Raw genomic sequence first — 17,569 nt, forward strand, 5'->3', positions numbered from 1 at the left:
ATACACAAATGCTAGAGTCTAGACTTGATAATTATAAAATAAATACATTAAACTGTGCATTAAGTGTGAGGTGTTAAATAATTAAATTTATTTTTATAACTAATTAGACAATTTTTTAAAAATACTTTGATATAGTTCCAAAGTTTAATATACTTTTGCTATTTTTAGTATTAATTATCTTCTTATTAAGACTTAAAGAGGAATGAATACTAAATAAAATTAATATATAATTATATATAAAGACATTTAAGTGAATTTAATATATTCTTTGTTCGATTATAGCTAATATTTAATATGTAAGACAAAGTTATTTAACTATTAAATTTCTGGATATGTAAAATGTTTTATTAATTGCATTAAATACAAAAGAAATTTATCTCTGATTACAATTAAATATCATCTTTTACAATATTTTATCAATTAAATATTTTAATTTAACATTGTGTATAATTTAAATAATTAAATAATTATCCTTCCATTAAATAAAGCTATTTTAGTAATTAAATAGGAAACAAACTTACTTTTTAAACATTAAAATAATATTTTTTTCTTAACGTATAAAAATTATTTTCTATGTAACATCTACGAAAATAAATATTTGATTAATTTTAAATAATGAAATATATTTAAATAATAGTAGTAATAATAAAAAACAAGCGTTAGAAATTAAATTAAATTATATTATTTTCAACATTTATTAAGTATTAATGATAATTAAAGTTGTTTATATACATTATCATTAATATTACATTTAAGAAGTGGATGTTTACATTAATCTTAAAGCTGTTAATGGACCTCTTTAAAAAGTATTAAAATGAAGAAGATAGTAAGAATTTACAGATATAATAAATTAAAAAATAAATCTTAAATAATAATAAAAATGAATCATTTTATTAAAATTGTTTTATTACAATTATCTTCCTTAGAATCAAAATATAAGCTAAGTCATTTAAAAAAAAAAATATGAATTTAATATAATATCTTAAAAACAAACAATAAAATACAATATTTTAAAGATAATTCTACTTAAAACAGCAGATTTTTTTTATAAATAATAATTGTGTAATATCAAACCATTAGCCCTGAACATGATTTTTTTTTTCTGATATTACACAATATTGAGATCAGTTTCTTACATTGCACAAAAACAAATAAAATTCTTTAAGTAAAATAAATCATATTTTGCACAAATTTAATGGTAAAAATTATTCTTCGGCCCGGTTAAAATCTTTACAAGATATTTCTTAGAGTATCGACGATTACAATTAATTAGTTTAATAATAGTTTGTCTATCTTCACTTCATTCCCTAACACTTCAATTAATTACATACAATCAATTATATAATTAGGAAATTTGCTTACAATCTATTAATTGGATCATGAATATGTTATCTGTTTATTACATTCATCTTCAATATAATTGAATTAATATATTTTCCCAAATTGTAAAATATCTTATTAACATTAAAAAAAAGTTATATATATATATATATAACTGTAAAATCATCATTATCTAATTAATTATTTAAAAACTACTTTTACAAATTCTTATAAACATTTAATAAAATTTTATCTGTAAAAATATATATAATTATATAGTAATAACATTTATAAGAGTGACAATAGACATTTTTGTTATAAAATTGATAAGAGGACAATTGAATTTCTGCTGTATAATGATAAGAATATAATACTATATTGTCAAATTGTTTAAATATTCATATCATATGTAACTTTAAGCAGCACCAAGGCAATAATTTACAATCATTGTTTTCATTCTCAATTTATCCATGCTAAATATAACTGTAAAATTCTTCAAATTTGTTGTTCTATTTTATCTACAGTTCAATTTATTTAAGGACTAGAACTTTGACTTATTTATTCTCCTATTGAATCGAACGTTTTCAAATATCTCGCTCACATCTTGGCATTTATGAACTATAAATTGATTCAAATATCCCATTTTGCCATTCCAAGTTTTGAAAATATCTTTTATTAAAATTTACAATAAACATTCAAATTTAAACAAATATCTAACTTTAAAAGAAAGGGGGGAAATCAGTTTAATTAGAGCCAATTTTTAATTTCATTAAAGATATTAACCAAAAAAAAATTAAAACATCTGATCATTTTCCCAACCAAAATTCCATACACCATCAAGAAATATTCTGCTTGAACCAATTTTTAAGCATGAAATGACCTTTGAACCATTTATTAAGACGACTAACCGATTGATACATCAATCGTCTTAGATTTTATTTTTTTTTAATTACTTTTCCCAGCATCAGAAGATGAAATCAATCAACTTTTTATGTTCTGAACGAATCTCCAACGTCGCTGTTCTTCTTCCGATTCAAAATATCGGTCCATCCTATAGGATATTTTATATAACACACGCAACAAGATGGAAATCTGAAGGATGCGATCTGACTCTTCTTATCATCCGGATCCAAAGCTAAAAGTCTCTTGTATGCATATAACTGGCGGCATTTTGAATCAAATCCTGCGGGAAGATTCTCATCCATATACAGGCACGACTTATTCTCGTTTCTAAATATATAAATACAAATAATATATTTTTTTAAAAAAAATTACTAGGTTAATAGCTCTTTGTCACTATTTTTATAACGGTATTAAAGTTTTTTATCGACCAAACATAAAAATATATCTTGAAGAAACATACGATTTTTTAATTGCCGTTCATAAATTTTAAGAGAATATATATATATATTTTTTAAAGTAAATTTCTATTTTTTTTTAATTAAACATATAAAACATACTCGCAAATTTCGGCGAACACAGCTTGAACATAGTCAACGTCGTTAACTACGTAAACCCATTTATTATCATCAGACTTTCCAGCTTTAGGATAGAAGAGTCGAGTCTTTCTGGAACAGATTCTCTCTTCAGAAACGTCAACATTTGTAGCTTTTACTCTAGAATGTAATTCTGGAGGCCCGAAAATTTCGCGAAATTGATCCTTACTGAAAGGTATCGATTGACGTATTTCGCTTCTAAAAATAAAAATTTTAAAATAAAAAAAAAAGGTTGTAGTTTAGTTTCCGAAATATATATTTAATAACGAACAATCAATTATTATTATTATTATTTAAAATTAAAAATATGTCATTAAACCTCCGAACAACGGCCACTGACGATAACATAAAATGTCCGCTGTTCGGAGGTTTACAAGTTATTTTGTTGTTTGAAATAAATTTTTAAATTTAATTCAAAGGTAATTTACTCGACGAATAAATACAAGAGTATTTTATTTTCTTGTAGAAACTAGTCGAAATGCAACAAGCACCAAAAGAAAAGTTGGTGCAATAAGTACAGTACCATACCATAATTGAATTATCTTAATGGAAGTTATCTTACAAAAACTACATTTACTGAAAGATTCGAGATTATTTTATCAAATTTGAACTAGTTTAATTGAGTTACTAACGTGGGATAATTCGAAACATTCTCGCAGAAAGAAGAGCCGGGATTGGAACACAAAGGTCTTTCTTTATAAACTCCAGGTTGAAAAGGATATCGAGGAACGTGCCCTTTTGGATGGTATTCTCTATCGATTTCCGCTTGATGTGGTCGTGAAGGCCTGGCATTAATTTCGGGGCGGTATACCTTACTGCGATTTTGTATCTCGTCGTCAGGAAACACAATCGGTAAGTCAGGATTCGGTCTTGAGGTCACAGAACCCGTATACAGCAAAGTAACCATAATGTTGGCCTGAAACAGAAAGGTAAGTAAGAAAAAAAAAAAAAATAGTAATAATTACTCGACTGTTGACGTCACCGTTTCGCCGACAAACGCCTTCGTACGTCACGAATAACGTCACACTTCCTGACCTCACAAGGTGACTGAGAAACCTGATTACGTTTCACGGAAAATTATTTACATAGACGATTGTTTTTCCCCCGATTTAAAGCATTCGAAAACCATTCATTTATCTTCGAAAACATATTTTTTTTGAAATTCTTTTTTAAAAAATATATTTTAAATTAAAAAAATTCTAAACGTTTTATTTACAACTTTATCTTATATAAGAGGAAAATTTTGTAAGAGATTGCCACACGTACAGTTCTTATCAGCAAAACAATTCTGAAGAATTTCGTAAAAAAAAAAAAAAACCCAACAGTACATTAAAATCAATGACATTTCTCCCATTCAGTAAGAACATTTTACAAGTTCATATACACGTAAATTAAATTTTAAAAAATGTTTTCGTGCATGTATAGCGTACAGCACGCATCGATGTATTCGTCTACTGAGATAAATATTTTTTTTTTTATGAGCATTGTTTAATGCCTTAGATTAGTTTTTAATGTGACAAGTCGTAAAAAGTTTAAACCACCCATTTAAAAGGAACCACGCTAATAACAGTAAACAGCCTACATTACAGTGTAGAAGGAGAACAATAAATAACATTAAAAAATCGCTTCGCTTCCTTATAAAACAATACAAAATAACATTCTTTTATATCTTTAAAAAATAAATAAAAAATAAACAATTAATTACATTATTATACATTAAAAATTACACAAATTGTTACTGTTAACCTATAATTACGAATATTTATATGTATTGTTTCCTTTAAATAAAAAAAGAATATTTTATATTTATAAATCTCCATTTTATTTCCTATTTTTTTAAACAAATTCTTTCTTATTGAAGCATAAAAAAAAATTACATAACATTTTAATCAATTCAAAACACTAAATAAATATTATATTTAATAATATTATTTCTTCACTTGTGACATATGAACTTGTAAGAAACTAACATAAACAAGCAAAACCAGATTTAGCTCAGTTTATATTTATATACATTCAAACTTAAAATATTTTTATTGTCTTAAACTTTAAAATAACTTAGTTTTAAAAATATTTTAAATTATATAAATATAAGAAATTTAATAAATGCATTAAAAATTGAGAATTTTTTTTTTAATTTAAAAAAAAAATTATTAATATTATTATTATTAAAATTATAATTTAAACATATTTTAAAATATAAATAAAGGAAAATACTCACTAACAATCTATTAGTGTCCATTTTTAATAATGTCAAACCTTCATCCGAACAATACACAAGAAAGAACACTACAAACTGAAAACACAACTAGTTATAACCAAGGACGACGGGAAAAACAATCGAATACACCAATCAAGTGTTGGCATGAGACACGTGCGATGAAGTAACACGTGTAGGCAATTTTCATGAAGTTCAGAGATTTACGGATCAATATTTTCCCCAAAATACGTGATATTTCCATTTTATGGAATTTCCCATTCACGGGAAAGAATTTTTAAAAATGGAAACAAAAGCGAAGGTAAGTAGTTCTGTATACACATAATAAGTAAGAGCACAAAACTAAGTATTGTTAGGTAAATTACCTTAAAAGTATTTTAAAAAAAACACATAAATTTATTAAAAATTCGATTATATTTTGGCACATATTCGATTAATATTATTTTAATACGCATTAATGAGTTAACACAGAAAGATCGTAGTGTTAGGTTAATTTATTGAAGTAAAATGATATGGCATTTTTTATTAGACACAAAAAAATGAGTCAAAAACTCGTTCTTAAAATTTTATCGATAGGAAATCCCTTATATTCGGAATACACGTAATACTACACACAATTATAAAATGACACTAAGCATGACTGAGTTAAGCACGATTCTCCTTTAATATGTGAGCAATTTTCCCCAATCTTAAAATGAAATTCTTCATTTCTTTTTTATTTTTAAAATTTTCATTGTAATGTTCTCCATCATTAAATTCTTCTTTACGTAACTGTTATTATTATTATTATTATTAATATTGCATGCGGTAATCTGCCCACGTTAAAGTGGTCTAGTGTGATGTTACTTTACGTCATTTTACACATCATTATTACAAGAAAACTACTATACACCAGTGATTATCATAATGAATCTTGCGATAATGAATGAACGTTTCCTGTTAATTAGATTGTATATTTCTATGATTTTTAATGGAATATGTCTGATGAAATGACTCACTTCCTTGATTGTAATCAAATTAGTATCTTATATATATATAAAAATAATAATAATAATAAAAAAAATACCATTCATATTGTATAAGAAATTAATTACTTCACGGTTGCACTGACTTATAATGTGTATTATACACTCTTCTATATTTAATTATATTATTTTTGCGAATTTCTGTTTATTTTTGTCTATTAAATAAGATAAATGTTGACTTTAATAATTAAATTAATTATTGATAACAATAATTAGAGTAAAACATTACTCAATTAGCTTCTTCATTCCAATTTGTTATATTATGGAAAAGATTGTAATTAATTTTGCAAAATTAATTACAATCTTTCAACTTTTTTTTGTAAATATTAAAAAAATTTTAAATTATATTTATAATAATAATTAATTTAATTAATTAATGCATTATAGATTATTATAATCATCATTGAAGGAAGTAGAGCATTTAATATTTATTATACAATTAATTAATAATTATATACAATTGTTAAACTGAAGAAGGCCATTTAATATAGCCGAAAACGGTAGTTCATTTGATTTAATTAAAAAAATTTTGCTAGAAGAGAGAGAAAGATGTTTCGAAGCTTAATAACTTAATGTCCAATAGAAAATATAGTAATACACAAGAGAAATTTCCCTTAGCTTAATATAATGTATGTAAAATATAAATTCTATCTCCTACATCGTTTCATTCGAAATTAATAAAGGGCTAATTAATTTAAACCAGAATAATTTGTAATAAAAATTATTTAAGATATTAAAGCGAATGTCGTAGAATGTGGCGTATTTTATTCTTAAGTAAAATTCTGGATAATCTTTTTCATATAACTTTTTGTTATATTTCTGAATATTCAAATTAAATGGATCATTGCTTTAATTTCCTATAAATAACTGTTTTTATATGATTTAAAAAAAGAATTCGGTAATAGAATATTTATGTAAAAGTAACGTAATCAAGAATAAAATCAATTTTAAAACAAACATTGAATAATTCATGAATATCACATATTTAATTACTATTACTAGAAGGTTGATAAAGCAATTTTACTGATTAACCTTCAAAATGTTTAGAAGGTTGATCAGTAAAATTGCCTTATCAATTTTCTGAAGCTTATTTTATAGGGGGAAAAAGTATAAAAGTTTTAAACAAATTTATTAAATTATATTTTTTATTTATAAAACAAAAGTTTTGGATGTTTGTTCTAGATTAAAAAAGAATTATAATGTTAAAAAAGTATATTTTTTTTTTGTTAATAAGTGCAAATTACTGTGAAGATAATTTTTTTTTAATTTTATATTGTCATTAGTGTTTAACCAGAATAAATTAACAATAAAAAAGTTTGATTTCCCAAGATAATAGTTTCAATTGAATAAATTTAATTTGTTTTAGATCTAAAAAATGTAATAATAATTTCAAACAAAATTAGAAACTTGTTTAAATTTCATATACGTGTTCATTTATAAGACTGAGCTAAGGTCGGAAATTTTAAAATTTATTCAATAACTATAAATTTTTTTAATATTTTTCTTCTTTTTTATTAAAAACAATAATTAAAAGTAACAGAAACTCTAAAATTCTTATATTCTTTCTTATATAAACAATGCCCCAAATGAATAAAAATATAATAACTGAGCGCAATTTATTTTTATACAAGAATTCCCATAAAATCAACAAAAGTTGTAATTATTTTATAAACAATAATTTTTTTTTTTCATAAAAATATATAATACAATAATTTCTTAAAATTTTCCAGTTATTTAACTTCTTTAAGTACAAAATATTAAATTGCCATTTTAGCATTAAAGAATATCTCTGATATACAAAAATATAACATGCACAATACATATATATCATGTTACAATACATTATATGTATATTACACAAGCCTTCACCATCATATAAAAAGAAATTTATAACATTCTACAGGAATGTCCGTAACATGGCTTTTTCACAATGAATTTATGAAAATGATTTGAAAAAATATATATGTTTTTGAGCACACAAAGATGAAAAATTATATTATGGCATTTATATCACATTATAAGCTTGTCAGAAGTCTCATTCTTGTAAGTGTCTTACAAGTTCCTTCACTTCCGTCAATTGGGCGGCATCAATTGCATTTAGAAAGACGTCAACATCTCCATGCCTCTGTATAAATAAAATAGTAAATTTTATTATTCAAAATTTAGAACATTTTGTACATGTATAAAGCAATTACACTAATATCAAATTACACCTCTAATTAGATTTAAAGTTCAGTACTACTTAAAAACAGAAATGTTTAGATTTTTTTATATTTGAGTGAATGTTTAGAAAAGACCACTGGATTTATAATAGCAAGGTTGAGGCCGAAGTTTTAAATGCGAAAACGTGTACGTTGGACGTTCGGCGCCGCTTTCCTGTAAGCCTAGAAGTTTGACAATGGTGTTTGGAAAGTCAGTGGAATCGTGCTCGACATTCCAAACGCCATTGTCAAACTTCTATGCTTACAGGAAAGTGGCGCCGAACGTCCGACATACACGTATTCGCATTTAAAACTTTGGCCTCAACTTCGCCAATAGTGAGATTATAAATCAAGTGGTATATTGAGTATATTGTTAAATTTATAAATACAAAAACAGAGAAGCTTTTTAATGTTAAAAATATAAAAAAATTAAAGAAAGACAATAGCAAATTATTCTTAATTGAATTATTTAGCAATATAGAAGTGTTTTATAAAACAACAAAGTTTTAAGAAAGATAAAAGTTAATGTAAGATTTTATCTTGTTGCAAATTACTATTACTGTATTTTCATAATCAAATAAAGAAATTTTCTGTCGATATTAGGAAATGATAAAAATAGTCTGAAAAAGAATTAATTCTTAGTTATGAATTAAGGTCTTATCTACTGCAACTCGCAAAAGCTGCAGTATTGTTATCTGAATTTTCACATTCAAATAATTTTAGAATCTATTGTAGGAAACGTATTGTAGGAAATTAATATTGTTTAGTTATCAAACAATTGAAAAATATATAATTTTGTAAATAAAATTCCTGGATTTTTAATGTTATATTCATGTGTTTGCTAATGATAATGTCTGAACATCAATTTTTAAATTACAAAAATCTAAAATAGATTCATTTTATTGTTTTATACTTTTAAATTTTCAAAAAATCACTTTAGAGAAGGTGCTGTTTTCTATAAAGCATTCTTACAAAAAGCAAATGCTTAAAATTTTACAATAAAATAAATTAAATAGATTTAAAAATCCATTTTATTCATTTATGTTTGCTTCCGTGAGAATTTTCAATGTATATAAATGTAAAACTATGATGGCTGGATGGCCAAACAGTCAAGGTAGCAGCCCCTATTGCCCTGGGGACCAGGGATCGAATCAGGATGGGTCAAAAAATCCCAAGGAAGTTTTCGGAGGGGGAGGTCCATTCAGATATGTCAGGTCCCATCCCTCACCATTATTATCCATAATACGAAGATTATAATTTACATTTTATTCTACATACATCGTATAAAATGCACATTGGTGTTTACGTAATTTTGATATTTTACAGGAAAAATACTCAACTACAAATATTGATGTAAAATTAGATCAGAAGCTTAAATCCAACTATTATAATTAGCAATGTAATGTAATGACACATACTAAAAGAAACATATTACAAGTGTAAATTATAAATATCTGATAACATGATTAGATTAAATATCTTTATTCAGTGACATACTCAAATGAATAGTTTATTTTTAACAAATTATATAATGCAATTTCATGAATAATTTACAAGTAAATCAATTATTATATTTAAATATGTAATTAAGTTAATTGCCACATTTATTAATATCAATATTTACCTGGAAATGTTTAATGATTGTCCTTGTCGGGCTAACTTCTTTTTCGAGTGGTGTGTCAATACCCAAGAATAAAGCCAATTTTTCCCAGCCTAATTGGGGTGGATCCAGCAGTTCACATAATTTGTTTAATGTTTTTTCATCAAATAATGTTATTTCACCTATGTAAAGTTAAAAAAACAAAATAATAAAGTCAATGCATTAAAGATTTATCATATAACTTTTGATGTAACCAATAACTATAATAGAAAAAGCATTTGGATTAGATAATAGAATTAATAAAATCTATTCTTTAATTTATAAATTTATATTTATATTTTAAGCAACAGCCATTCACTTACATAATAATATATTTATTTGCATTTATGCATTTTATATGACATCATAAGTTATGAGACTGTTTATGAAAACCATCTCTTAATTTATGATGATGTAATTTATGTCACCTTAAATATTTACATATATACATATACATACATACATATATATATATATATAAATTTGGATGTATATATTATATGTTATATACAAACATACTTAAAAATATACTACATATTTATTAGTTCAGATTACAATTATCAATATAATAATTTATTATCAAATCAAATTTATTCTGTAAGTTTCACACAAGTAAATGAAATGCAATGCAATATCATAAATATTTTTTGTCATTCTGTACATTTTCTATAAACATTTTTTTATAATTAATTTATAAAAATTCTTTTATTAAAAATAATTAAGTGAAATTTCAAAAATATGAAAGCCATTTTAATACTGAAGCTAGAATATTCTCTTTATTAATAAATTAATAGGATTATTAAACTGCATTTGTATTATACTATATTTTTATTACATTCGTACTTTGAAAATAAATAAATAAAACAGTTTGTATTTATTATCAATAGGTTTTCTTAGATTAAAATTTGAATAGTCTTTTAAATAATTTTAATTATACTGATATTAAAGATGCGTGAAAAACAAGTTTATAATGTCTGACTTCAGCAATTTATGATATATACAGAGAGAAGTAAATTCAAGGCCAGGTTCTTAAGTTCATAAACTAGATATGTGAATGCCAACATATTCTTTATCAAATTGGAATATCTGAATTGTTAAATTATTTTATAAAGTTTGTCGTCATAGAATATAAAAACCTTAATTCAAATTAAGAATTAAATAGTGAAAAAATTATACATAAAAAACTATTAATAATTAGCAGAATCATTATTATTATGTAAACATTTAAAATAAAATTCATACGTATTAAAAACACACACACACATATATATATATATATATATACACAATTCAATGCAATCATACTTGAAAATTGTTCACTATATCAGGGTATATCAATAATTTTGAAAACTATTGTGCATTTCTAAATCTCAAAAACATTAAAAAAAAATCAACAATAATATGTTGCTAAAATAGATGCAATATAATATAATCTGAATATAAATATTTCGCTTATATTATTTTTATAAATTTTTTACCCTCCTCTAATTTAAGATAAAACCAGTTTCTTTTAAAATACTGAATATTTAAAGTCGATTAAATATTTTTCCATTTAATAATTTAAATTATCAAACTACACTAAATTTTTTATCTAACCTAATTAGTAATTAATATTTTATTATTTAAATAATTAAAAATTTTTAAAAAACTTAATTATAATAAACTTTTATTTTACTGAATTTATCAAAATTATCATCATCACATCTTTCATTTTACATAAAACAACGATACTTTTACTGTATAATTTTTCAATTTTTTTTTTCGGTTGTACTCTATTTTTACTAAAATTCTGTATTTATAATTTTAAAAAATAAAATAAATATGAAATTATTTGTTTTATACCTTCTTTAAGTCCAACAAATCTTTTAAAAATATCACTTGTATTAAAAAATAACATTTCCTATGCTAACAACTATAAATTTTTAATTTCAAGGCTCAATAACTATTTTAAGTAAATAAATCATAATTTTGTTTTAGTGGAGAGAATATGATAAGAAAACAAATTCAAATATATATATATATATATATATATATATATATATATATATATTTAAATTATAAATTTTCTTATAAATACATTTATAAATAAAAACTTGTTTGTCCTTTAAATATATGGTAATGCTTATTATTTTAGGTTGATTTCAAAATATAGAGACCATAACTTTGTGCAAATTATGCTTAGGTCATATTGCACAAAACAGGAAAATAAGAAAATTAGGGTAGGTCAAAAAAAAAAATTTAACATACTGAATACAGTTTTTATCTATTTAATAAAAAAATATCATGCATCCAAATCAGAAACGAGAAATAAATTTGATAAAATATTAAATTTTTTAATAAATATAAAAATTATAATATACAGATTGAAATATTAGAGTTTTGAATTTAAAGTTGTATGTGTTTTAAAATTTAAAACAAAAAGTTTATTTAAGAAACATAATTACAATTTAAATTGGATACTTATTTGGTTTTTTTTTAATAAAAATCAAAAGAACCATAAGAAATTTAAGATCTTTTAATTATAGGTTGAGTAAGTTTAACTTATTTAGAGTAAAAATAAGCTGTTCTAAAAATTAGCTATGGTAGAATTATTTGCTTTCACTCATATTCTTTATATCAGTTTTTTTTAGTTAATAATCATATTAATCACATAATTAAATAGCATAAAAAAATTAAAATTATGTTTTACACAAATCTTTCTGGAAGGTTGTCACGTTCGAGAAAGATTTTCCAAGCCAACGGTTAATTTTGACTAGAAATTCAAATTCGAATAGAGAATTCCATAGCGCCTGAAGAAGAACCACATTAAGTTCGAAAACGTTTGCAAAGTCCTCTGCTTTCATTGGAGAAGAAGCACACCGGTTACAGGCAGTGAAGTTGGTTTAATTCATTTATGTTTTACACTATAATTTTGTTGGTGTTATAGATTAGGGATGGCCAACCTGTGGCACGTAATGTATCATATGATTTCTGTTTTTTTCAATCATCCTTTCTATTTATCACCCGATCATCTTTTTTTCAATCAGATTTTTTACATTTATTCGAATTAAAGCATATTTGTTTAATTTCTTTAAATATCATTATTCGAAGTCTAGGACATTGGCACGCATTAACATCTTTAAAGCTAAGTATGCTTACAATATGGCACGCGGACTCAAAAAGGTTCGCCGTCCCTGTTATAGATGAATCGATAAATAGATAAACTAATTCCATTTTAAAGAGTCACTTGTGAGTTGGTAACAAAAATCTAAAAACATTTGAGATTAAACATTTTTAAGCATTTACTAAATTGCAAATATTGGTATAATTTTATGTATTTTGAAATGGCAGTGCAGAATTTTATTCTTTTTATTTCAAGTTTGTTTAATGTATCTAAATTGTTTTTTCCTAGATAAATAGAGCAAAGTAGTTAAATTTAAAAATTGCTATCTTATATCATCACATCTTAATTTCCCATACTCTTCATTTACATGAATTATTCAGTATAGCTATTTAAAAAATAGTTAACAAATTTAAAATAGTACATTAATCAAAATTACTTACTACTGCAAAATCCAGAATCCATTATGCTCTGATTATCATCATCTTTCTTATTTACATCATCATTACTTTCAACACTCCTATCACTTGTTTTGAATTTAGCATCAATATTTAATGAAGACGGATGTTCAGAAACATCCATTGATTCTAGTACAGTAATGCCATTCAGAATATCAATAATCTGAAATATAAATAAGATTGTAAGAAGATTCAAAGACTGAAAGATTAAAAATTGTATTTAATTTTATTATTAAAAAATTAATCTTGACTAAGTTACAGATAATTGTGATATTCCTAGTTTTTCGTAAATCATGCACTGTAGGAGATTGTGCAGAGAAGCATTAATTGATTGTAGGCAAAACACCAGGAACAAGTATATAGTTATTGATATTGATTATATGATGCATCATTTCAAGTCTGCAATTCGGTCAAATGAAAATTAATTGCACAAAATTCATATGCTTGGTTGAGTCACTTTCAACTAATGTAAGCCCAGCTGCCTATTCTGTAACTCACAACTAGGTAAATTGTGAAGATTGAATTTGTTCTGTTTAATACACAAATCATTACCAATTTTTTACTATTGTTATGTTTAATTTTATTTAAATAAAACTACCAGTTTTTTAATGTGTCATATTCTTGCTATCATCTGCATATTGAATATTAAAAGAAATTTGATCCTCACAACATACCAATTATTTACAGAACTATGCAGATGAGCCAACATTAGTTGAAAGTGATTCAAGCAAGCATATGAATTTTGTGCAATTAATTTCCTTTTGACAGTACATGTATATTTTGGGTTACGTCATTCTCAATTATACATCGTTTGTCAAAAAAAAAATATATATGGAAAAATAAAAATCAAGTTTAAGTCCTTTTATTCGACTCTACCTCTGTCCGTCACAAATACGGAAGTCGTAATATCACTAGAAAAGCATTAAAAGCACATAAAATCATGTTACTGTACAATAAATAAGAATAAAAGTATATAAAATCATATTAAAATACTCAGAATCAGAATCAGCTGTTGATGCTGAGGATCCACAGCCATCTATGTCTGTGATGTAAATAAACAAATTGAATGTAAATGTTGGTAAATTTAACATAAATTAGTTTTTTCTACTATCGCAAAATAATTTTAATAACTGTATTTGTTATTTAACCTTACAAAATCATTTTATTTTATAATGTCTTAGAGCAAACCACATTCACAAATAGAGTCTGTGATGTACTGTGAACATTGCCAAGTTGTAAACATGTACTGTACATGTATTAATAAATTTAGATTACTTTTTTTTCTGTACTGTATTAAAAACTAAAATTTATTTGTTTGTAAGTTTAAAATAGATTCTTATTAACCATATATTATTAAAAATGCATTTATAAATAAAATACAGAACTGGAAATGGTTATTTGTAGTTCAGCCCAGTGACAAGTGAATTCGAAGACAAGTAAATTCGACTTAAGTCGTTTTTCATCTTAAGTCATCTCTCCTGGAACCAATTACAGAGGTAAGGTGAGGTATATCTATATTGTAGACCCAAAATGATGCTTCATAAGTTATAACCAGTACATTATGCACTTGCCCCTGATGCATTGCCTAGAATCTCCTGATGTTTCTCCACACTATCTTCTATGGTGTGTGACTTACAACAAACACTGTATAGTGAAAATTAAGTATTATAAATCACGAATAAATTGAAAATTACAATAAAATAAAAATTGAACTTTATAAGGAACTCTACCAGTGTATTTGTTTTGTTCCAAATTATTGATATAAATAAATGGATTCACATTGATAACTTGATTCAACTTATTTATGAATCAATTTTTCTTACATCCAAGTCTAGTAAAACAAAACTCTCTCACTCATTAAAACAGTTATGAGTGAAGACAGATATTTAAATATATGCTGCTCAATATGTGGTCACAATGCATACTGTGTTATTTACTACTAGATAAGCTTTCTGCTGAACATTACTCTCAGATTTATAATATTCAACTGTAATGTGCAGATCAGATTTTGCTGTTTTACTCATTATCATTTGTATTTAATGCAAAATGAATAAAAAAAACTTTTTGTTGAAATTTTATAAAACTATAAGCCAACCAATGCTGTGTGTCATGTATCGGGTTATAGTGATGTTTGAAATTCTGTAATGCATAATATCATTTCTTAATTAAGAAACTTTAATATGCTATTTTAATTTTAATAATTGACCTTACATTGTTTCTCTCATTTTTTACAAGCACTTTTGAGAATAATTTTTTATTGTTTTTAATGACAGTTCAAAGTATAAAAAATAAAAGAATAAATTAATATTAATATACAGTGATTATGTGTTTCAAGTTATGGCAGCTAATCCTCTATTAAGAAGAGCATGAACAATAACATTTGTGGGAACGATTAGATAGTTATGACAGGTTTGATACTATTAGTAATTCCTAAAAATACATGAAAATCTGTTTTATACATTTAAACATTCTTTTAAAGAACAGATAAATTTCAAATTATATTTCAGTCTTAATTCTATTGTAAAAATTCCAATTGTCAGAAAATTAAGGTAATGAACTTGACAGTTTTTCAGTAATATTTATTTAATAGAAAGTTTTTTTCTATTAAACAAATATCAAAACTATTATAGTCAATACAATAAATATAAACAATGTATATTGATAGATTTAAATCTTCATATATAACAAATTAGTCAAAATATAATAATAATTATTAAATTTTATAGTTTATACTTTATTATACCTCTTTATCTCCCTCTGTGAGATCAAAAGCAGTTTTTCCAAGATCATCATCATCATCATCATCTCTACATTTGTCATCAGTATCTGAATCATTCATTTCTTCATCATCATCATCTTCAAAGCTACCATAAGTGTCATAATTAAGTATATTTGGATTAGATCCTTCTTTAATTAGTTTCATGATACAATCTTTTAATTTACGAGAACATGCCAAATGTAATGCAGTGTTTCCAGCATAATCTTGTAGATCAAACTCTATATTTGCCTAAAATAAACAAATAAATAAATTATAATTGATTTGAATTATTAATTTTTATTTGAAAAGTTAATTAAAATTACGTAAATATACACCACAAAATCATAAAAACTTTTGTTGTTCATTACATCATAAATAAAACAAAACAATGGAATCTTTTTGTATATTTGATTATTTTAATCTAAACAGCAAAAATACATTTAAAAAAAATTTACTTTGTTCTACAAACAATTTTATAAAATTATAGCACAATTTTTCTTAAACATGTTTAATTATTATTCTATCTTAATATAAAACAATTAAGCTATGATATTATAAATTTACCTGTTTTAGCAAAATATCCAATGCTTGAGGATTATATTCAATTGCCAAATGTAAAGCACTTCTACCTCGAGTACCTTCTTGTAGATTTACATCCCCTCCTGCTTGACAAAGAAGTCTAATGCATGATTCATTACCTTTGGTAATTGCTAAATGTAAAGCTGCTTGACCTGAAAAAAATTTTTAAAAAATATATATATAATTTCATTTTTTAATTTTATTGCACAGATGACATTGATAACAATAATTATAAATAGCTGGATAAAGAATATGAAAAGAAATTTACCACAATAATTTAATATAGATAATCTTGGATAGTTGTTTTCATAATTGCAATAATTATTAAAGCAAAGAAGATGTGAAAGACTTTCTACATTGTTAGTTTCTATCGGCTAATTGAGAACAGATGTGTTTCCATATCTGTCTTGAATATTAGGATCAGCACCATGTTTTAAAAGAGATGGTATAATTTTTGGACAAAGTCTAACTGCTAAATGCAAACATGTCTATAAAAAAAAAATATGAATTTTATTAATAATATAGAATAAAAAGATATATTTGAAAAAAGTTTGGTGTTTACAAATACCTGATGGAGATTATTCAGATGATTTATTGGATTACACATATCTGATATTATATCAAGGAATATCTGAATTATACTTATATTTTCTGGTTGATGCAATATGGCTAAGTGAAGAGGACTGAAATTTCAAACATAAACATATTATTAATATAAAATAAAAAATTAATAAATCATTGTGATTTAAAAAACTTACGTATCTCCTGCATCATT

General features: G+C 24.2%; 2 protein-coding genes across 4 annotated transcripts; both read right to left on the reverse strand.

The window, feature by feature from the left end:
- Window positions 1–2,100: 2,100 nt before the first annotated feature.
- On the reverse strand, window positions 2,101–5,175 carry LOC136988677 (protein spaetzle-like). 3 transcript variants are annotated; one of them, XM_067286596.1, is made up of 4 exons: window positions 4,399–4,500; window positions 3,449–3,732; window positions 2,781–3,014; window positions 2,101–2,550 (listed from the first exon to the last, which is right to left on the reverse strand). In XM_067286596.1, exons 1-4 carry the CDS (start codon window positions 4,429–4,431, stop codon window positions 2,310–2,312), a joined length of 792 nt encoding a protein of 263 aa, XP_067142697.1. In that variant the 5' UTR covers window positions 4,432–4,500; the 3' UTR covers window positions 2,101–2,309. The 3 variants fall into 3 exon arrangements, with proteins under 3 accessions (XP_067142697.1, XP_067142698.1, XP_067142699.1); XM_067286597.1 differs by lacking the exon at window positions 4,399–4,500 and adding an exon at window positions 5,038–5,175 and having other exon boundaries at window positions 2,103–2,550; XM_067286598.1 differs by lacking the exon at window positions 4,399–4,500 and adding an exon at window positions 5,042–5,117 and having other exon boundaries at window positions 2,103–2,550.
- A 2,457-nt stretch (window positions 5,176–7,632) lies between these two features.
- Window positions 7,633–17,477, reverse strand: LOC136988637 (uncharacterized). Its single transcript, XM_067286549.1, has 7 exons — window positions 17,363–17,477; window positions 17,063–17,282; window positions 16,780–16,946; window positions 16,201–16,464; window positions 13,443–13,620; window positions 9,885–10,042; window positions 7,633–8,184 (listed from the first exon to the last, which is right to left on the reverse strand). Exons 4-7 carry the CDS (start codon window positions 16,378–16,380, stop codon window positions 8,095–8,097), a joined length of 606 nt encoding a protein of 201 aa, XP_067142650.1. The 5' UTR covers window positions 16,381–16,464; window positions 16,780–16,946; window positions 17,063–17,282; window positions 17,363–17,477; the 3' UTR covers window positions 7,633–8,094.
- Between the last annotated feature and the right edge of the window lie 92 nt (window positions 17,478–17,569).

This window comes from Centruroides vittatus, unplaced genomic scaffold (assembly GCF_030686945.1).
Source record: "Centruroides vittatus isolate TY-2023 unplaced genomic scaffold, ASM3068694v2 scaffold_373, whole genome shotgun sequence".
Taxonomy (NCBI): domain Eukaryota; kingdom Metazoa; phylum Arthropoda; class Arachnida; order Scorpiones; family Buthidae; genus Centruroides; species Centruroides vittatus.